At 49.7% G+C, this 22,535-nt stretch overlaps 1 protein-coding gene across 4 annotated transcripts in view; it reads left to right on the forward strand.

The window, feature by feature from the left end:
- Window positions 1-2,829: 2,829 nt before the first annotated feature.
- SLC37A2 (solute carrier family 37 member 2) overlaps window positions 2,830-22,535 on the forward strand; it is a 34,182-nt gene continuing 14,476 nt past the window's right edge. For all 4 annotated transcript variants that reach the window (XR_014815548.1, XR_014815549.1, XM_005667471.4 and 1 more), the window contains exons 1-4: window positions 2,830-2,955; window positions 18,539-18,620; window positions 19,104-19,197; window positions 19,323-19,401. Coding sequence is in view for 2 of the 4 variants with exons in the window: in XM_005667471.4 (XP_005667528.1) it covers window positions 2,897-2,955; window positions 18,539-18,620; window positions 19,104-19,197; window positions 19,323-19,401 (314 nt within the window). In the remaining 2 variants the exon portion in view is untranslated. The remainder of the gene's footprint in view (window positions 2,956-18,538; window positions 18,621-19,103; window positions 19,198-19,322; window positions 19,402-22,535) is intronic.

Here is a 22,535-nt window from a genome sequence, read left to right on the forward strand (position 1 = left end):
TCTTTCAAGACTGAATAATCTCTATTTCCCCTAATGTCTTAACTCCTACACCATTTTGATTGATCAAGGGTCTGGGTTTTGATTCTACCACAAAAAAAAATTATACTATTCTCAGAGTGGGAGAAGGGAGAGGTGTTCAAAGAATGATGCTTGGGTGTGTACAGTGACATGTGAGGAGGTTCTGCTGCCCCATGGCTTGTTCTCATAGACTTTCTCAAGGATTTGGGTCCCTGGGTCCCTTTGAGAAAAACCAGGAAGGACACTTGTTGCCAGATCTAGAAGAACCTAAACAGATAACTGGCTACCCAGAAAGTCTTGTGGATGGTCAATGAAACTTGCTAGCAATAGGAACTGGTATTTGATGCCAAAAAGGCCTTTAACTGCCAGCTCCTGTTTTACAGGTGTCTGATACTAAACCAAAGTAAGCATTTTTGACCCATTATAGGGCTACCCACAATAAGAACTAAGGATCTCTTCCTTTAGTGGCTGATTCAGTGGCTTATCCCTTCCCTCCTTATTTTCTTCAGTCCCTACTGTCCACACCCTGCAGGGTTCGAGGAGGTAGCATGGGAAGGGAGCCAGATAACAGGAAAATGAGTCAAGGGTGGAAAGCTTGTATAGGTGAGTGAAGGAGTATTCTTCTTTGTCACTCCCCTAGGCAGCAGGAAGCAAGGAGGTTGTCAGCTCATCCACAGGGGCGACATCTGCCATCCTGGTGGGAGTGTCTCCCCTGCCATCCTGACCTCTGAACAGGGATACATGGCTGAATTCACAGGAAGTAACTAGGACAAGGCTAAGACTGTCTCAGGACTGGCCCTGCTCCCAGCCACTTGTTGGCGCAGCATGAATAATAGCCATACCAACATGAGGGCATATTCTCTGTGCCCCTCAGAGAGTTCCAGGTGCAGTTCAGCATGGACCCTGAGGAGCACAAACACATCTCCAGAGGGGCGTGTGATGGTAAAGAGTCCTATTCCTGGAGTTCCCATTGTGGCTCACTAGGTTAAGAACCTGGCAATCGTGGGTGAGGATGCAGGTTTGATCCTTGGTCTCACTCAGTGGGTTAAGGATCCAGCATTTTCATGACTGTGGCAGCAGCTGCAGCTCTGATTTGCCCCCTAGCCTGGGAACATGTGCTGCATGAGCGGCCCTAAAAACAAAACAAAGTCCTATTCCTTGGCTTCTCTCTGTCTGAAATGCCAAGATGGCTATTCCACACTGCTGAAGCCCTGGCGGTGGGCTCTCCCTTCCCCCAGTCGTCTCCACATTCTCTTCCCGTGTAGCATCAAGTAACTTCAGCTGCTTCCTTGACTCTTCTGTATTCTAACTTCATCCTTCCCTTCAGTCCCTTGGAAACAAGCTGTCTTCTTGGTGTTACCAGCTCATTATTCCAGTCTACATTCCACTCTTCATCTGCCTTTTTTCAGACCTCATGTCTTCTGGGTGTTGTTGACCCCAGAGCCATCCATCTTACATGGGATTGTCCCAGACAAACCAGGATGTACAGGCACCCTTCCCAGATGGGTAATGCCCACCTCACTGACTTGTAAGAATGAAATGAGTGTACATGTGGGCACTGTGTGTGGTATAATTAAGGGCTGAATTAACCTCTGTTAGCTGTGCTCTTCCTCTGGTGCCTCAGCTCCACACCTTACGCAATCCAGCCTGGCTCCTTCCTTCTCTCCTTTCCTTTCTAGTCCTTTACCTCCTGCTCTCTGCTTGTTGCTGTCTTCATTTCTGCCAGTACACCCCAGCCTCTGACTGCCTGACACTAACGGAGGGAGGCTTTTACCACTCTCTTTACCCCTTTTTGCCTGATTCCCCAGGCTGGTAGTGGCCAAGCCCACTCTCCTGGGTCCTAACCTGTCTGGTGTAGCCCATTGCTCTACTTTTCTGACCTTGCACTTTGGGCCTGGGCACTCCTTGGAGTGAGGGGCAGGGGCAGGGTGGGGTTACGGCTGAAATCTATTTGCACAGACATGTTCCTAGTTTATGTTCTATTAACAATTTTATTCTCTAGGTGAATGCTTTCCCTCTCCACCCCTCTAGTTCACCCTTGGGTTCATATCCAAAGATCTCACAATAACTGGTTTTTATGAGTGGAAACATACCCTGGAAATCTTCAGGCCAGAGGGCCCGAAGAGCGCTTATTAAGAGCACGGTATTTTGTGCCTCAAACTGGCCCTTCGCTGTTGCTTGGCTACTTGGCTGCTTGCCTCCAGAAGGGAGAGCAGGCGTGGCCGTGACACTGTCTCTGCCGCGAGTGGGATGTGGGCGAGGGAGGGGGTGGGGAACCTCTGTGCGAACGGGGAGTGGTAGGGTTCTGTCTGGCTCAACACAGAGTCTGGAATCTTGAGTGGGCCAGAAAGTGCCTTGGGGGGGCTACTATAGTAACCTCCTGAAATGCCTGCGCTCCGAGGGGGCGCCTGCCCTCAGATCAGCTCCCCTGTGGGGACCACTGGGTGTCCGTCCTAGCCCTCCAGCGTGCCTCAGTTTCCCCGTCTGTGGCGGGCCACTACTAATCAAGATAGGTGCTGCAGGAGCAGCTGCGGGCCGACGGAAGGTCACACAGCTGACGACGGCTGGGTCTCAGCTTTCGGTTCCCGGCGCAGGCTGAAGGAGGGGCCCGTTGGTCCCTAGCCCGAGGCAAAGCACGAGAATACTCCGGTGCTAGCGGACGCCGGAGGATTGGCAGTCGGTGTGCGCTTTGCGCTCGGCCGGGCCCCCAGGGCGGTCAGGTGCAAGGGGGCGGGAGCTAAGGGCCACGAGTGGCGGGGTCAGGGCGGGACGGCCGGCGGGGCTTTTAAACCCCGCGGACTGCCCGCTTGGGACGCATGCCCAGCGCTGCGTCCTCCTTCGTCCGTCTCAGCTTTACTCCGGGTACCGGCCGGGCAAGATGCGGTCTTCCTTGGCGCCGGGCGTCTGGTTTCTCCGCGCCTTCTCCAGGGACAGCTGGTGAGCAGGGCTGAGGGGTGGGGGTGGGGGACGCCCGGGAACAACTCCCCGCCGGCCCCGAGCGCCGAGCTCCCTGTCTAGGACAGCCTCCCTCCGGAGACTCGGCTAGGGCGGCGGGAGTCCTAGAGCGCTCCGGGGGTTCCGGAAGGATCCGGCGCCAGCTGGGGAGGTGGCTGGTACGCACCCTGGCTCCCTCGGCCTTCCTCTAGACCTCCTTCTGGGACGCTGCCCCGTTGAGGGTTTACATCCTCACCTCCAGCGCACACACACCCCCCCCGGGGGGTAGATCATCAGTGTGTCTCACTTTCGTTTCACCTAGCACCCCAGAGAACCCCAAGCCCGGGCATGGTGGAGTTGCTGAAAAAGTGGCCTTTGGAGTTACTGGGTTTCCCTTTTGGTCTCTTTCAGCCCTTGTAACTTTGTGATAACACGAAGGCCAGAACCCAGAGGTCCTGGGAGCCTGAATGGTTCCGGTCCTGAGGGACATGCCCCGGGTAGGGCATACCTCTCAGATGAGATTGGCAGCTGTTCCTCAGCTGGGTGGCCAACCCCACAGTGGGCCAGCGGCTTCCACAGTAGCTTTCCTCTCAACCAAGGAGCCTGAGGAGGCCAGAACGTGTTGGGGTGTATGATGGGGTGGAGAGCTTTCAGCTCTCTCTTCATCAGAGTCCACACACTGGAGCATTTTGCTTGGTCTGCACAGGTGTTGTTTTTGCTGTTGTTACTGTTTTAAAATAACGTGTTAGTTACCATCAAACTGAACATAAACTCCTCAGACTCCTGGCTTCTCTTGAAAAACAGACGATGCAAAGTCAGGCCTAAATTCCTAAATTATATCAGTAGGAGTCAAGGAGTTCCTTTAGATGGGGTGCAAGCTCTTAATATGACCAATTCGTTCTGCTTTTAATACAGAAAATCCTACATCTCCAACCCCCTCAGACCTGGGCAGATCAGGGTGGTCACCCTCGGCACTTTCCAGTGGTGACAGTTCTCACTGCAGACAGTCCTTATCACTTCCAGCCTTGCTCACTCAGATTATTTTTGCCTTTATGACTGTTAAAAATATTTTTCAGAAAAAGATAAGATCATGACTCTCATAAGGACATAAAAATGAACATGTGTTAAAAATAGTTTATTTTACTCATAATGAGGGAGCCAGAAGAATGGGGAGTTATTGTTTAATGGGTACAGAGTTTCATTTTGGGAAGATGAAAAGGTTCTGGAAATGGATGGTGGTGTTGGCTGCACAGCAATGTGAAGGTATTAATGCCACTGAACTGTACACTTAAAAATGGTTAAATAGGAGTTCCCTGGTGGCACAGTGGGTTAAAAATCTGGCATTTTCACTGCTGTGTTGCAGATTTGATCCTTGGCCCAGGAACTTCTGCATGCTGGCAAAAAGAAAAAAAAAAGTTAAAGGAAAATTTTATGTTAGATATATTTTACCACAATTATAAAAACAGAGACTAGAGAGGAAGTTCCTGTTGTGGCTTAGCAGTAACGATCTCAACTTGTATCTTTGAGGCCTCAGGTTTGATCCCTGGCCTCGATCAGTGGGTTAAGGATCTGGCATTGCCATGAGCTGTGGTGTAGGTCACAGATGTGGCTCAGATCTGGCATCGCTGTGGCTCTGGTTTAGGCTGGCAGCTGCAGCTCCGATTGCACCCTAGCCGGGGAACGTCCATATGCCGCAGGTGTGGCCATTTAAAAAAAAAGAGAGAGAGATTACAAAGAAAATGCCCATTTATAAGTCAGGAATATTGAGGCAAAACTGGTGGGGAAGGGGAAGACTATTTGAAACTCTCAGTTCGTAGACATATTTTATACCACTAATCAGTTACCACTTCAAGGAATTCAGGGTCATTGAAAAGTGAGAATCAGATAACTTGGAGGGGTATCCTCTAGGCAATGCAGTTTTCCCAGAGAAACACAAATTTTTTTCCTACAGTTTGCCCTGCTGTGATCAAAAATAGTCTCAAACAAAGATTATTCTTGGAGTTCCCTTGTGGCTCAGTGGTAACGAATCCGACTAGTATCCATGAGGACTCGGATTCAATCCCTGGCCTCGCTCAGTGGGGTTAGAGATCCGGCGTTGCTGTGAGCTGTGGTGTAGGTTGCAGACGCAGCTCGGATCCTGAGTTGGCCAAGTAGGCCAACAGCTGCAGCTCTGATTCAACCCCTGGCCAGGGAACTTCCATATGCCACAGGTGCAGCCCTAAAAAGAAAAAAAGGAAAGATTATTCTTGATCACAAAATAGATTGGTCTGATTAGATTTGATATGATTATTCATATATATAATTTACTATGTATGCCTTATGTTCACTTTGCTGGCAGTTTTTATAAGGGATCTTAGACTGGACTTTTAAATTTTTCTAACTTTTTTTTCCATAGCTACACCTGCAGCATATGGAAGTTCCCAGACCAGGGATTGAACCCGAGCCACAGCTTCGACCTGCTACAGCAACGCCAGATCCTTTAACGCACTGCGCGCCCAGGCCAGGGATCAGATTCCACAGTGACCCCAGCTGCTGTTGTCACATTCCTAACCCACTGAGCCACAGTGGGAGCTTTAGACTGGACTTTTAAAAGCCTTCTGTTATTTACTGTTTTGAGATTAGGAAGCCAAGCCAAGAAACTGTCTCTATTAGTTTTACCTGCTGTATCTATAAATTTGGGCAAATTCCTCTCTTCTTGAGGACCCCAAAATATCCTAAGGTTCCTGGGCCTGCCAGGGAGTGACCTTCCTTATTCTCCTATAAGGGAACACAGTCAACCAGTTTTCTTGGGAGTGTTTTGCATGGGCTGTCAACCTTAATTTCTTGAAAGGGGTGGCAATATCTGATTAAATGAGCATCATTGACAAATACGACATTCCAGGCAAGCCCTTGATTACAAAACCAATTTTTCTAATATGTCCTGGTTAGAAACAAAAACAAGGAGGACATATTCTTACTGAAAATAACCATACTTGCAAATAATCATTTTTCCATAAAAGGCAAAAAACACAAAAGTTTTTTTAATTCTGGGGGGTCAAGTATCCAGAATACAGTATTTACAAATGTTTCATTTTAGTTTACAAAAACAGATTCCTAAATTATTATGGGTTACAGATTATTTTAGAAGAAAAAGGGGAAGTTCCCGTTGTGGCTCAGCGTTAACGAACCCGACTAGGGTCCATAAGGATGCGGGTTGAATCCCTTGCCCCACTCAGTGGGTAAAGGATCCATCGTTGCTGTGAGCTGTGGTATAGATCACAGATGTGGCTCAGATCTGGTGTTGCTGTGGCTGTGGTGTAGGCCAGCAGCTGCAGCTCCAGTTCAACTCCTAGCCTGGAAACTTCCATATGCTGCAGGTTAAGCTCCAAAAACAAAAAGAAAAAAAAAAGTTCCTGTTGTGGCTCAGAGGTTAACAAACCTGCCTAGGATCCATGAGGATGTGGGTTCGACCCCTGGCCTTGCTCAATGAGTTGAGGATCAGGCACTGCCTTGAGCTGTGGTGTAGGTCACAGACGCAGCTCAGATCTGGCATTGCTACAGCTCTGGCATAGGCCAGCACCTATAGCTCTGATTTAACCCCTAGCCTGGGAGCCTTCATATGCTGTGGGTTCAGCCCTAAAAAGCCAAAAAAAAAAAAAAAAAAATAGAGAAAGGATTTCCTTAATAATATTCCAGATGTAAATGACTGTCATCGCTCATCAGTTCATTTAGTCCAATGTGATTAATTCTTGTTCTGCTGAACCTTGAGATAGCAACATCATAAACCTGTCAGCTTCTTTACTAAAGAGTTTTGGAAATCCTGACTCAGTCCACTGGTATGTTCTTAAAGATGTTTGAGTCACATCATCAGAAATCTGTTGAAATTCTAGAACTAAAAAAAAAAAAAAAAAGGAGTTCCCATCGTGGCGCAGTGGTTAACGAATCCGACTAGGAACCATGAGGTTGCGGGTTCGGTCCCTGCCCTTGCTCAGTGGGTTAACGATCCGGCGTTGCCGTGAGCTGTGGTGTAGGTTGCAGACGCGGCTCGGATCCCGCGTTGCTGTGGCTCTGGCGTAGGCCAGTGGCTACAGCTCCGATTGGACCCCTAGCCTGGGAACCTCCATATGCTGCTGGAGCGGCCCAAACAAATAGCAAAAAGACAAAAAAAAAAAAAAAAGCTGTACCCCCGAGTAAGTACCTAGTACAGTGCTTTTCTGAATACTTTTTTTTCTTAGCAGTTAAAGATAGAACCTTTGGTCTCTAGCTGATTGCAGAGCCTTTAGGAAGAAATTAAAGACTATCTGGGGGTTCCTGTCGTGGTGCAGCGGAAGCGAATCTGACTAGTAACCATGAGGTTGAGGGTTCCATCCCTGGCCTCGCTCAGTGGGTTAAGGATCTGGCGTTGCTGTGAGCTGTGGTGTAGGTCGCAGAAGCGGCTTGGATCTGGCATTGCTGTGGCTCTGGCATAGGCCAGCGGCTACAGCTCTGATTATACCCCTAGCCTTGGAACCTCCATATGCCGAGGGTGTGGCCCTAAGAGGACAGAAAAAATAAAAAAATAAAAACTATCTGTAGGCGACAGAGACCTAAAAGGTAAAGATTAACATATTACTGATAATTTTCAAAAGTAAATGATCTGATGGGAATTCATGACAAGAATGATGCAGCTAACAAGGAAATCAGGTTGTTCCTAAGGTATGTAAAACAAAAGAAAGTTAAAAAAATTATACAGTGTCTAAAAAGTCTAATTTCAACGAACTTTGTCAGCGGACATTAAATCTGATTTAGAAAAATGGATGGACATAATTTTCATAGAGGAAAAAATCTTGAGCTAAGTAAAACTCTGAAACATAATTTACATGATACGCCAAGGAGACACCAAGAACGTCAATTTAATAGGTCTGGAGTAAATCCTAAACATCTGTGTTTTAATAAAACTCCAGGGGAAAGTATGATGTACATCTCCAGTTGAAAACCACTGGCCTAGAAGATGCTAGATTCAAATTAAAGAAGTAAGGGTGCTTCCCAGGTGACATTTAAAATCATAACTGAAGTCATGACTGGTAACTCTATACTATTATCATCAGGCAAAGCACCATGTTGGTGCCGATCCATAGAATCAGATCAAGGACCAAGAAACCACTGAGAAATCTGTAGGAATTTCTCATACAGCAAACAATTACTGAGAAGTTATAGAAATAATAACATTCTACTTTTTTCCCTTAATAAACAAAAATACATCTCATTATCATATATACAAAATTGCACCTCTCTGCCACTGTTGTTCTAGTAGAGTCTCGTTTGTGTATACTGACTATACCCTTGAACCAAAATAACTTGTATTTCAGAGAAAATGGGGACTAGGGAAAGTAGATAATTGTAAACAGCCTGTCCCACACCAGCATTTTATTTTTATTTTTATTTATTTTTTTCTTTTTTGGCTGCCCTGCCCGGCACGTGGAATTCCCGGGCCAGGGGTCAGATCTGAGCTGCAGTGGTGACCTATGCTGCAGCTGCGGCATTGCCAGATCCTTTAACCCGCTGTGCCGGGTCGGGATTGAACCTGCGTCCTGGTGCTGCAGAGATGTTGCCGATCCTGTTGTGCCATGGCAGGAACTCCTCACCAGCATTTTAGAAGAGCTCATAAAGATACACAGCTTTCTACAGCCACATTCATCATTTATACACTTCTTAAAGTGTGAATCCAACTATTGGGTTCTCTAGCATCTCCATGTTTAAGATGGATCTGGATTGAAGTCCTCTCACCACTGCGCCTTGTATAGTTAACTTCTCTGAGCCTGTTTCCTTATCGGTAGAAGTCAGGTAGATTTTTGAGGATAAACATGGTACATGAACATTCTTGACCTCTAGTGGCTGATGGAGGGCACTCAAAAGTGTTCTTTTTCTTCTTTCCTGATGCATGTAGGTTTGGAGTGCCTGACAAACACTGAACATCAACGTAGTTCCTAATAGAGGCACATTATTGTGTTGAACTCTGAGGCCCACAGAGATGATTAAGACATAGTCCTACTTTCTCAGAGCTAAAGATTAAGCTGGAGACAGGGTGTGTACTCCCATCATCAAACTTGCTGCTTCCTTATGCTCCCAAGGAGGACATATAAGCCGAAGTGAAGGAAGCAGAGCTTCCTGGAGTAGGACACAAAAGGCTGGACTGGCTCTGAGCTTTGGATCCCTTGTCTGTACAGTGAGGATACTTGTAACACATACCTCATTAGGTGGTTGTGAGGATTAAAGATTGTCGTGAGGCACAGCAGGTAAAAATACTTAGATCAGTGCCAGGCTCATATTAAGCACTGACTAAACATTAATTATTGACTATTATTCTACTTGATTTTCCTTCTGCTTTGTGCTAGGCATTGTGTTTGTGGTTCACTGCAGGATCATTATTTGTTTCCTCACCTAATTCTCCATTATACGGGTATAATGAAGCACAGAGAAATTATGTAGCTTGTCCAGTGTCACATAGCTCATAAATGACTGAGCTGAATTTGAATCCAGGTTAGTTAGGACTCCCAAGCCCATGGCTTTTCTACTGTCCTCCTGATTAGAGTGTGGAAGGGGGAAAATCATGTGGCCACTTGGCCTTAGATGAATCACTGAATCGACCTGAGGCTCCAGGTCTTTGTCTTTAAAATGGAAATGACAGGGAGTTCTCGTTGTGGCACAGTGGAAATGAATCTGACTAGTATCCATGAGGACGTGGGTTTGATCCCTGGCTACACTCAGTGGGTTGAGGACCCTGTGTTGCTGTGGCTGTGGCATAGGATGGCAGCTGTAGCTCCAATTCAGCCCCTATGCTGGGAACTTCCTATGCCTCAGGTGTGGCCTTAAAAAGCAAAAAAAAAAAAAAAAAAAAAAAAAAAAGGCGAGAAAGAAATAACAATGTACCTGTATCATAGGGGTTTTGGTGAAATTAAATGAGACGAGATCCAGTATTTTAAATCAGTTACTACTTGGTAACCATTTGGTGCTTGTGAGTTTCTGTGAAGGGCAGATTCCTCTTCATTAGGAGGAAAGGGTAGTCTTGGTGGATCTGGAGGTGTTCTGAGCAGAGGCCACAGAGCTGGCAAAGGCAGGGACATGAAGATGTAGCCTGTCTCTTCAGGACTGGTCACCCGTAGCTGTGGCTGGCAGGAGCATGGGACTGAAGGCGAAGTCCCTGGAGAGGAGGCTGAGAGGCAGGAGGCACAAGATGTGCAAGCGAAAGGCAGAGACTTGAGGAGTTTCTGCCCCGGAGGCTGGTACCACCTGGCCAGCCCCCTGCTTTCAGTGGCAACATCTGCACGGGCATGTCTGGGGGTAGATGGCAATGTGGGCATCTTGCCGGAGAGATGATTACGGCTCCTACTTATGGGGCTGGGCCCATTTCCTGGGGCCTGTGAGGGGGACAGTCCAGGACTTGGAGAAGAGGAGCCCGTGGGAGGAAGCCCAGGTGACATCGCAATTGGAGGGACAGGAATGGGGCGGGGGCCCTGGGCAGGCAGGAGGGCAGGAGCTGCGGACACCCACTCAGTTCTCCCCACACCCTACCCGTCCACGCCAGCTGGAAAGGCTGCGGCTAGGACGAAATCTCTGCCCTCCAGAGCCCGCTGAGGTTCTGTGGGCAGGTCCCTCATATGTTGATTAATTAATCCTTATGGAAATCTTGTGTGATGGGCATCTACTGCCTTGTTGAAAGGAAGATCGAGGCGAGGATGAGAGGTAAAATGTCTCATTGAGTCCTGATGGCAATTTTGTGTGATAGGACTTTATTCTCTCTTTTAAAAGAAGCTGAAACTGAGGAAGAAGTGTTATCTCATTTAATCCTTATAGCAATCCTATGTGACAGGAGTTTACTGTCTTATTTAAAAAAAGATTAAAGTGTCTCAATTAGTCCTAATAGCAGTCTTGTGTGACAAGAAGTTACTGTCTCATCTAAAAGAAGCTCAGAGGCTGAGGATGAGGTAAAGTGTTATCTCAGTTGTTAGAGCAATCTCATGTGATAGGAATTTACTATCTCATTTAAAAGAAGATTTAGCTGTGAAAAAGGTGAAATGTTATCTCAATTAGTCCTAATGGCAGTCTTGTGTGACAGGAGTTTTCTGTCTCATTTCAAAGAAGCTCAGGCTGAGGCTCAGAGGTGAGACAGCTTGCCCGAGGTCACAGTAACAGAACCAGAAGTTGCAGCTCATGCTCTTTCAGTCTAGTTCTTGTCCCCATTCTACCGAGGCCTCAGGCCAGGAGCACCAGATGCTACCTGTGTGGCTTTCTCTGGTCTTCTTTTCCTGATAACTGCCAAGAGGTGCCTGCTAAGGGCAGCAGAAAGGGCTCCTGAAAAAGAGCTGTGGTAGCCAGAGGCTGTTCTGAAAAGGAGGACCTGGGAGGCTGAGCCCATCATCCCAGTCCCCAGCCAGTTCGGTTCCTCAGGTTCCTGGGCTGATGCATGAAGAGCATGTGACCCTGTGTCGTGCCCCCTCCCCCACCCTCTCACGACCGGACTGTCGCCTTCTCCCACCCAGCTGTTTCTGCTTCCTCTTCCTCTCTGCTGTTTCCTCTTTCCCTCTGGACAGAACTGATTTTTTTTTTTTTTTTTTTTTTTTTTTTGGCTTTTAGGGCCGCGCCCTCGGCACATGGAGGTTTGAAGGCTTGGGGTCTAATCAGAGCTACAGCTGCTGGCCTACGCCAGATCCACAGCAATGCCAGATCCGAGCCATGTTTGTGACCTACACCACAGCTCTCAGCAATGCTGGATCCTTAACCCACTGAGTGAGGACAGGGATTGAACCCGAAACCTCATGGTTCTTAGTCGGATTCGTTTCCACTTCACCACAATGGGAATTCTGACAGAACTGATTGATGAGCGCTTTCCTGGCTCTCGGTGAGATGGTCTGCCTCCTACACTGCAGGCTGGTCTAGAAAGGCACAAGCATTTTGGAATGGTCTGTGTAGTTGGCCAAGGCCTCTCTTCTTCCAGTCAAGCTGCATTACCTGAGTGCTGAGGTTGGCCTGGAGCTGTCCCAAAGTTACACCAAAACTGGGGACAGACGCCAGGGACAGAGTCCATGAAGGCTGCAACTACCCCATCTGCTTGTCCCTGAGTTTCTGTGTGGGGCTGAGGTGAAGTGAGTAGTATTACTGTCCTCACTTTGGCTTCCGGCTCCTGCCTCGTCCCCTGGATCCTTCCTATTGGGGAGGAGTGGGTGAGGGTGAGCCATGGGACCAGGCCCCCAGAGAATCCTGAGAGCATTCTGGGCAGGACCATGGCTCTGCCACCATCAACACATTTCCTGCTGTGTTGTTTGCATAGCCTTTCTTCAGAAGAGAGACCAACTAAATACTGTTGACCACTTCTTCCAAACCCTCCCAACAATCTCTTTCTTCCAGTTTTTCCAGGGAAACCGAACATCAGACTGTAGCTAAAAGCCATGTCCTTTCATTCTGTCAGAGCACTCAGGGTTCCCCTACTTAGATTCCTTCTCAAAGCAAAACAATCTACCCTACGTCTTCCCCTCCCCTAAAAAAAAAAAGATCATTATCTTATCTACTCATTCATTCCATAAAGTCCTGGGCTCCTTGTGGCTCCTAGTCAGTGGCTCCCCTTTCTGGGAGAAATCTTGGGGCCAAACCCTGACTCAGCTTGATCTTTCTGAGCAAGCACCCGAGTCCCAGCTGGAGGAAGGGTGGCAAGTAGAGAATTCCGTGGGCTGCTTCTCTGCCATGAGAGGGCTGTTTTCAGAGGCCCTCCCAGACCTGTCCTGTCCTGTTCCATCTTGTAAGTGGAAGGCCTGGCTCAGGGCTCTGCCCTGTCTGTTCCGGGCTGGTCTTTCCCTACCAGGATGTCTTCCAGTGTCAGTGGAGGACTTGGCAGGGGGTGGTGTGGTGGCATTGTCACCATTGGCCTGGTTCTTATTCCCCCCCAGCCCTATCTCCTTTTCAGAGCTGCTGAGTCCCAGAATAGGCACATCCAAGGATAGGCCACCAAATCCATTTCCTCAGGACAAGGGTCAAGGTCACATGGCCAACCCGAGCAGCCCTAGACAATCTACTAGGAGTCACAGCCTCAGGTTAGAGGCTAGGCTGAGGTAGGGGATCGTGGGGAACAGCCAGTGGGGAGTTTAAGTCCCCACCGGCCTGACATGAAGATAGGGACTGTCAGCAATGTGGTTGCAAAGCAAGGAAGAGGAGACAGGGACCGGAGGTGACGGGGTAGACGCTGGAGAAAATGGGCCTCTGTCTACCATCTCCTAAGGTCAGCATCCCTCTGCTGGGCTGTTTCTTGTTTTCCGTTGTCCTGGGCTGGTAGTAGGTCCTTTGGGGTTTTGCTTTTTATCGTTTGCTTCTTTGGCAGACACTGTTCTTTGTCCCTTCCTCTGAAGCATTTCTAGTGCAAAGTCTTGCCAAGGTCCATAAAGATATTAGCTGGCTCAATTGAAAGACTAAGTTGGACTGTCACCTAATAGTTAAGAGATAGGTAGTGTGCCTCTATCTGACTTGGTTACTCAGTAACCAGTGCTGGGTAAGGGGAGGTGGGACTAAGAAGCGTCACTTCTCATCAACACAGACTTTGAGGGTCATGAGCCAGGCAGCCCGCCTGGAACAGTCTGTGGGCCTTGCTATACACATTCCTGGGTCTGTGGCCTGCTGGCCCAGCCCCTGGCTGCCATGCTTTCCCCCCACTGCCCTTGGCCCAGCTTGGCGAGTCTAGCTGTATGTTTTTACCCCTGCTCTCTTTCTGGGGCCCCTTGATGCTGAAAGAAGGGCTCAAGAGAAGAGAAGTGAAACCTGTGGGTTCTTCACGCTGCAAGAACATGTCAGCTGTCTTCCCTGTGAGCTACTGTGAGTTTGGTGGCCTTGTCCTCAGCCCAGCCCTTCACCTGATCCATGTCCCCAGTCCCCTTTGAACTACGGCACCTTGGCCTTTTTCTTGGGAGAGCTGCCAGAGTGGAATGGAAAGAGGCCCGGCCCCAAGTGTGCTCTGCCCACTAGCCATGCAGCTCTGGGCTCATCCTGTCACAGTGCTGGAGTCCAGGCAGGAAGTCCCAGAGGAGGCCAGTGCTAGGCCTAGCATCACACAGCACATTAGAGAAACTTCTGCCCCCCCCCAGCCCCCCTCCCTCCCGGAGGCATGACTCTCCTGCTATCTTGGGTGTCAGATTTTCCATTGGGGGTTGGGGTCAGAGCAGGGAGAAAGGGCAGGCCAGGCTGTGTTGATGAGAAGTGACGCTTCTTAGTCCCACCTCTCCTTACCCAGCACTGGTTACTGAGTAACCAAGTCAGATAGAGGCACACTACCTATCTCGCATATCAGCATGTCTGGGGACCTCTGCTGAGCCTCCTTGTCTACTCCCAAGGGAGCAGGTGGGCGGACCCCAGCCGATAGGCCTCTGTCCTATGCCATTGCAGGCTCCCCCGTGCAGCACTAGTCACTGCAAGGTGTCTTTGAGTCCCTCTAGCTGAGATCCTTATAGTGGGAGGAGGGGCATGCTGGCCTCCTAATCCTCCTAATCCCTACTTTACAGGTAAATCCAGGGCCTGAATCCCACCACCCAGAACAGTTTGGCAGCAGCCCCACCCTACTCACCTCCTGTAAAGAGCAGCATGGGCTACCACTGACCCCTCCAGCTTTCCTTCCTCAAAATCTGAAATAATAATAGCAGTCTTTTCTTTTTGGCAATGCCCATGGCATACAAAAGTTCCAGGGCCAGGAGTTCCCATCATGGCTCAGTGGTTAATGAACCCAAGCAGTATCCATGAGAACAGGAGTTCAATCCCTGGCCTTGCTCAGTGGGTTAAGGATCCAGCATTGCTGTGAGCTGTGGTGTAGGTCATAGACACGGCTCAGATCCCATATTGCTGTGGCTGTGGTGTAGGCCAGCAGCTACAGCTCTGATTTGACCCCTAGCCTGGGATCCTCCATATGCCGTGGGTGTGGCCCTAGGGGGAAAAAAAAAAAAGACCAAAAGTTCCAGGGCCGGGGATTGAACCTGAGCCACAGCAGTAGCAATGCAAGTCCTTAACCTACTGGGGCACCAGGAAACTCCCGTAGCTGTCATTTTTAAGTGTTCCTGACACTCATTTAGCCCACTGAGTGCCAGGAACACATAAGAGCTGTTTTACACATCATCTCATCAACCTGCCAGTAGTCCTGTGATGAACTCTTCTCTTCAGATAACAAACAGCTTTAGGGAATGAAATCAGGTTTTCCCTGATTCCTAAGTCCTTGATCTTTTCTTTTACGGACACCAGCTCCCTCAAAACGCACGATGAGGGTCCCCTGTGGGGGGGCCATGTGCCTGAGGGGTGGCTGACAGGAGAGATGAGGCGGAGGGAACCAGCTTTGCCTTCTGCGAGGAAGCCTGTATGGAGCCTCCCAAAATAACCAGCAGAACAGAGCGGGGGCGGGGGAGGGGGCTTCACCTGGCTTAGCCTCCGAGGTATCCAGAACTCTCTGAGCTAGAAAATCTCACCTCTCTTCAGTCACTTCCCATCACCCCCAAAAAACCGTCTAAACTGCAGGCCCGCCCTGACCCATCCCACACCCCCTTCCCAGCTGCCTCGCCTTCTAGGCTTCGCCGGTCCCACCTTCCAGATGTCCTGAACTGCACAGAGCTCCCCAGACTGGTGGTCTCATTCATGCTTGTGCGCTTTCACACACGTACTCCCCGCCCCAGGCCTGGTGGTCCTGGCCACCCCTGCTTGTCTGGGAGGATTCTCCTGAAGCCTCACCTCCAGAATCCTTTCCTGACCCTGCTTCATCCCAGCTGGCCTTGGGGTCCCTCCTTCCACGTCATGCAGGGCCGCCCTCTTTTATACTCTGTTGCACCAATTCTGTTTGCCTCCCCGCTGACCTGTGAGCCCCCGGTGGGCGGGGGTCTCTCTCACTGTTTTTCTGGCTTATTGCTGGGTCCCTGATAGAGCCTGGCACGTGGTAGGATGTGGATGGGAGGGCACTCCTGTTTCTGCCAGAGGGGTCAAGTTGTCAGAAGTGGGCACAGATGTGCCTGCTGTTCTGTCTCAGCTTCTCCCACCCAAGGTTGGGAGGGAGAAGACTCCAGATGATGGCAGATAAGGAAGCTCACCTGGGACCACAGGCTGGAGAAAGTCAAGGGTGTGTGAGCTGAGGCACCTTTGAAGTGAGCAGGTTCTGGCACGAGGGGCTGAAGCAGTGCGGTGGTGGGAGCGGGGAAGGGAGAAGGGGGGCTGCCAGCTGGGCTGTACCTTTTGACCCCTCATTGTCTCTGAGCAGCTCCTGAGAGGGCTCAGATTGGCTGAGTTACAGCCTGGTCCTCACTGCCAGGCCTATCCAGGGAGAAGTCAGTGTTGGGAGCCTCAGGGGTGCTTGGGGGCCTTGCAGACCCAGAGATCTGATTTGTCACCGAGGTCAATGGCTGCATCCATGTGGCAGCCAAGTTAGGCTCAGCTGAGCTCCTCCCCTCTGGGAGGTCTTCTTTTGTTTTTTTAGGGCCACACCCAAGGCATAAGTTCCCAAGTTAGGAGTCCAATGGGAGCTATAGCTGCTGGCCTATGCCACAGCAACTCGGGATCCAAGCAGAGTCTGTGACCTACACCACAGCTTACGGCAACGCTGGATCCTTGACTCACTGAGTGAGGCCAGGGATCGAACCCATGTCCTCATGGATACTACTCAGGTTCATTTCCACTGCACCACAACGGGAACTCCCATGAGCTCCAGGGGTCTTAAAGGTGGCATAACAGAGAACTAGGAACTAGTGTGAGAGTAGTATTATGTTCACCTGTCTTTGAGATGGATGTGGTTTGTGCTATCATCCACGTGTAACTGATGAGGGAACCAGAGGCAAAACAAGTTTAGGAACTTGCATTTGGTTACGTAATAAATTAGAGGCATCACTCAAAGCTTTCAACTTTTTCCAGACCAGGCAGCTTCCTAGGCAGGGCACTGGGTGAATGTCTTTTTTGGCTATGTCCGTGGCATGTGGAAGTTCCTGGGCCAGGGATCAAACCTGCATCACAGCAGTGACAACGCTGGATCCTTAACCTGCTGAGCCACCAGGGAACTCCCATCCACTGCTCTTTGAAGAAGCCCAGCTGGGCACTCTCTCCAAATTCTCTTAGAGAACCTCCCCACCCAATTCTAGAAGTCTCTGAACTAGGAGTCATGAGCCATTTGAAAAATTGGAAAACATCGTTGCCACCAAGCTAGTCTATGTGAGTCACTCTGACAGTCCCTTGGAGTAACCGCAGATTCCAGGGAGGGCCCTTGATCACCAGCCCCTTGTCCCATGCATTCTCAGGAACTGGGAGCAAGAGGTCCAGACGAAAGAGCTGGAGCTTCATTCTTAATGGAATGGAGAGCCACTGAAAATGTTAAGCCAGGTGATGGCAGGGGCCAGGTGTATCTTTGTTCTCTTCAGAGAAGATAAACTGTGAGGCAGAGGAGAGAATGGAGTGGAGAGTGAGTCAAGGGTGGAAATGAGAAGGGGCCTGGTAGCCCAATCTGAGTTCAGCCTTTGCTGAAACACCCCTTCATTTCACAAGCAGGAGCCTTCGTCACATGCTTGCCGAGGTGATTTTGGGGTTTGGAGACAGATCCCTGAAGAGGGCAGATGGAGCCTCCAGTGTCTGGCCCTTCAGTTTGGGGATCCCAGGGATGGAAAGGGCTTCAGGACCCCTCCTCCCCTTCTCCTCCCACCTTCTCCTCAAACTCTTTAATCAACCAAGGCTCTGGTCTTTCTCCTGGGCTGTCAGTCCCTCCTGAGGTCTATTTCCCATGTACTTCCTGGCTCCCAGCTGCTGACCTGGCTCAGCTGATGCTGTGCTGGGCAAGCAGACAGTGACTCAGGAGGAACCAGACTCCCTTCCCCAGACCCTCAGGAGAAGGGGAAGAGTGGAGCGTGCAGTGGAAACTTCAGTGGTGCCTGGCTGAACTGTTCTTTCCATCCCAGACCAGGGCATGGGATAAGTGAGGGTGGGAGAGGGCACATGTGATATGTGAGCCACCAATGGAAAGAATGACCCCTCTGTCCAGTGGGATGGACTAGACTGGGCCTAGGCAGAGGACCTGTGTTCTGTTGCCACATTTCCAGCAATGTTTTAGACTCTGCTTGAACTGGGCTGTAGCATCTGCTCCTTCTGCTGTGTTCTTAAGAGCAGTATTGACCTCACTTTGCAGCCTCTTCTCCCACATCAGCCTCTTACCCACTCCCACCAAGTCTAGTGTTTTATAAACAATTCTATCTCCTTGCCCACATCTCTCTTGCCCACGCAGAAGCACCCCGACCTGAGTGAGACCAAAGGGAAGCAGAGGTGATGGGCAGTAGCAAGACAGGACAGGATACTGTGGTGTCACCTAGGGCACAGGTGCTGGGCCAGCTCTGTTGGGAGGCCTCGGGGACTGGGACCAGGGAGACGTGCCTACGGATCATCCTGGCCTCTGGGCATTTGTTCCTACCTTGGCCTCTGCCCTGAGGAACGTGTGTGTGTGTGTGTGTGTAGGAGAGCATGAAGGTGAGGAGTGGGTGGTGCTGAGGCCCTGGGGCTGCCAGAGTGCACAGGTAGGATGCTTCCTGACCCATGGAGATGGGGATCTGAGCTTCCTGCTAACACAGATGCCTGCCTTTTCCTGCAGGTTCCGAGGCTTCATCCTGTTGATCACCTTCTTCATCTACACCTGTTATCACATGTCCAGGAAGCCCATCAGTGTGGTCAAGGTGAGGCTGGCCCTGGGGGTAAGAAAGAGAGCAGGAAATGCTGGGCCCAAGCAGAAATGTACTTCAGTAGAATGGTCTGGAACCCGGCCCAGAACCAAACTTATCCCCTTCCTTCGGTCACTGAGCCTGCTCCTTCCCCTGGCTGACCCCCACGTTTAGCAGACCCTTTTACCAGCAGAGTTCCCCTAGCAGCTCACTTTGACTTTCTTCACTGAGACAGCTGTGTCAGGGGCTGGGGGCGGAACCAGAAAGCAGGCACCCTGGCCTCTGAGGGTTCTGCTCATAGACTCCCCTTGCCCTTCACTGAGGCTCTGCTGTGGCCACTTGTCCTGCCAGAGGACATGCCAGAGGAAGGAACGTGGGCTCCAGAGCTGAGGGAGCAGTGGGGCTGGTGGGACTGGGGAGGTTGCTTGTTCCTTTCTGGGTCGAGTGGGCTTGGGGCCACAAGATGACCTCTGACACATGCATCCGTTGCCTCTCCAGAGTCGTCTGCATCACAACTGCTCAGGAATAATCCAGCCCACCAACAACACCCACAGTATCAACGACACCACGTGGTGCAACTGGGCCCCATTTGGTAAGAGCAAGCCAAGTTGCTCTTCCCCACCCCTCTCCTCTGCCCTGGGAAAGGGTTGTCTGTGTTTGGAAAGAGCTGCTTGCAGGGGCATCCATCCACTTGCAATCTCTCTCACTGGCTTTCAGATCAGAGCAACTACAAGGAGCTCCTGGGGGCCGTGGACAATGCCTTCCTCGTGGCCTATGCTATCGGCATGTTTATCAGGTAAAAGAGAGGCAGAGTCTGGGACCCAGAGTGGGATTGTTCAGAGCTGCTGTCTCCCCTTGACCAACCTGGGGCAGTGGGGTCAAAGGAAAAAGGGAGCTGATGGCTCCCCTCGCTGGGAATGAGTCAAGACTTCCACACAAAGCCTGTAGCCATCTGGGTTTGCATGGTCACCCAGCCTGCTCCTTCCCCTGGCCAGCTCCCACTTTTAGTAACTTTTTTTCTTAGAAAGGCTTTCTTGGATCTCCTTTTGAGTTTGTTCATTCACTCAGTGGTATGGCTGGAATATGGTTTGTCCTGGATGGGGGTCCTTCGAGGATAGCCCTGGGTGCTAGGAAAAGCCCAGCCCAGCTTTTAGCTGGCGAGTATGGTATTTGTTTCCAGGAATCAAAGATGACTAAGGCAGAGCACCTCCAAGGAGCTCACGGCCTAGTGGAGCGACTGATACATCAGCAGCTAGGTATAAAACAGGCTTATGAGTTCCTGCTGTGGCCCAGTGGGTTAGGAATCTGCTGCAGCAATTCAGTTCGCTGCAGAGGTGTGGATCCCCGGCCCAGTACAGTGCATTCAAGGATTGGGCGTTCAACCATCGGTCAAAGCTGCGGTTCAGATTCAATCCCTGGCCCAGGAACGTCCATGTGCTGTAGGCGTGGCCATTAAAAACCAAAAAACAGTAACAGAAAAACAGCCTCAAAGACAGAGGTGGCTGCAGGGCATTCTGGGGGCTCAGAGGGAGTCACTTAGTCCAAGCTGGGATTAAAGAAAAAGGATTAGAGAAGGTTTCTTGGAGGGGATGATGCTTGAGCTGATGAAGAGGACTTGGGCCTGACACAGGAGTGGCTAGGAGGGAGGAACTGCGTGGGCGAAGTAAGGCAAGTGTAAAACAGCAGGATCTGGGGGGCGGGGTGGGGCGAAGCACGAATAACAGGTTTACCAGAGTGTAAAATCTGAAGGAAGTCGTGGCAGGAGATGAGGCTGAAGAATGAGGTCATTGTGTACCAGGCCGTGGCACAGGAGAGCCACTGAGCACGTTCAGATTTACATTCTGGACAGATCACTGTGAGCATGGGTGACAGAAGGTAGGTGTGAGGGAGGATAGAACTGATAGAAAGTCGGAAGAAGGAACAGGTTTGATAATAGCCCTGCTGAGCTTTGAGGAGAGCTCGAGTTAGAGCAGTAGTAATATCGGTGGAGAGGAAACAGCACCCAGAGAAGAGGTACAGTGGAGGTTGCATGTGAAGGGGGGTGGAGAGGCAAGAGACAGGTAGCTCCATGATTTCTGGTTTCAGTGCCCAGCCTGGTGGTATTGCCAGATCTCAGCCTCTGTCCTCTGGTGCCAAATAGAAACGCAGAAGACAGTTTTGGGTGAAGGTGGAAAAAAAAAATAGCTTTTATTGCTTTGCCAGGCAAAGGAGGCCAGAGCAGGCCAATGCTTTAAAGACTATGCCTCCCTTTGGGGAAAATTACAGGGAGTTTTATAGTCTAAAAGGAGAAAAACAGAGTTGCAGATAAGAATCAGGATTGGGGCAAGCACGTGTTCTTCTTTGGGGAAATCTTAGTCATCGAAACTGGCCTCAGGAGATCTCGGCATAATGCTGGTGGTGGTCTTCTGGGTTATTGCCTAGAATAACAGTGCTTATGACAAAGGCATAATGATGAGAGATTAGAACAAATGAGGAAAGTTCCAGAAAAACAGCCTGCGCTAATAATCTTTAACCCACAGGCAGTTGTGCTCAGGGCGCCTAAGCTTTAGCTCCCAGGTGATTGCGTTTAGGATGCAATCCAATGAGGGAGAAGCACAAGGAAGGGCTCCGAGCTGTTCAGTTTTAAAGTATTCATTTCTGAAAGAAGCATAAGGAATACAACCTTTCTTTTAAGTGTGTAAGATGCCTACATCATTTTGTGGATCCTTTGAGAGGGAGCCAGGATCCTTTGTTGCTTGACTATTGCTCCCTTGTCTTTGCCTCCCCTTCCTTCCCTGATAAGTAACTGTCTGTACCTGCCTCTTGGAACTCAGGGAAGACAGTGAAGGCTGAATGAGGACCATTTCCTAAAAACTGGGAAAAAGGCTTTTGTGCCCAGTAGCCCCACAGGGTCCTGCTCTGTTACATTCCCCCCTTTTCTTTGATACTCTTCAATCCTGAGGAGAACAGGTGTTGGGCAAGAAAGGGAATGATCGTTTCAGAGAGCGACAGTCATAAACTTGGCACAGGAACTTGGTTTTAGGGGGACCTGTTTTAAAATCCCCACTTCGGTTTTATCTTTCCCCAAGTCTTCCAGGAAGCAGGGTGACCACTGCTCTGGCTACTTCCTGCTGAAATAGGGCATGGTCTTGCCTCAATTAGGGGAATGGACACCAAATTAGAAATATTCCTGAGTTCCAGGTTCTGCATCCAAGTCTTGACCATTTTGGTGCAGCAGACCCCGTTATAAGTAGGAGGAGTGACAACTGGAACTTTAATAGACAAAAATATGTCTCGTTCCCTGAGGAATTAGAATTCCTCATCTGAAAACCCATTTGGAGCTGGTGCTTTTTTTTTTTTTAGGACCAAACCCTCGGCATATGGAAGTTCCCAAGCTAGGGGTCAAATCAGAGCTGCAGCTGCTGGCCTATGCTGCAGCCACTGGCCTATGCTCCAACCACAGCAATGCCATATCTAAGCCACATCTGTGACCTACACCGCAGCTCAGGGCAAAGCCGGATTGGCGACCCACTGAGCGAGGCCAGGGATCCAACCCGCATCCTCATGGATACTAGTCAGATTCATTTCCACTGCACTACAATGAGAACTCCTGGAACTGGCACTTTGGGGAGATGTGTAGCCAGTTGTCTACTTTTATTTAAGTAGGTTTTAACTTCTGATGTAGTATTAACATATACATAACAGGAGCTATTGGCTCCTATTACATAGCTCCTTTTTTCAGCTAACATCTGATCTAAAGCAATTTCATTGTCTAAAAATTTAATAGCTATGAAAGGATACCTTGAAACCATAAGATTGCAGCTACCAGCTGCCAGCAGACCTTGCTTTAAGAATGGCTGGTGGCATTCCAAGTCTGACACAGCTCAGAAAACTCAAGTTCCCAGCAATACAAGGACTTGTCTGAAATCATGATCATAATGGCCACCTAAT

Source organism: Sus scrofa, chromosome 9, assembly GCF_054392235.1.
Source record: "Sus scrofa isolate SSC_HxYL_T2T_F1_AM1 chromosome 9, Sscrofa_HxYL_maternal_Yorkshire_Landrace_v2.0, whole genome shotgun sequence".
NCBI classification, from domain to species: domain Eukaryota; kingdom Metazoa; phylum Chordata; class Mammalia; order Artiodactyla; family Suidae; genus Sus; species Sus scrofa.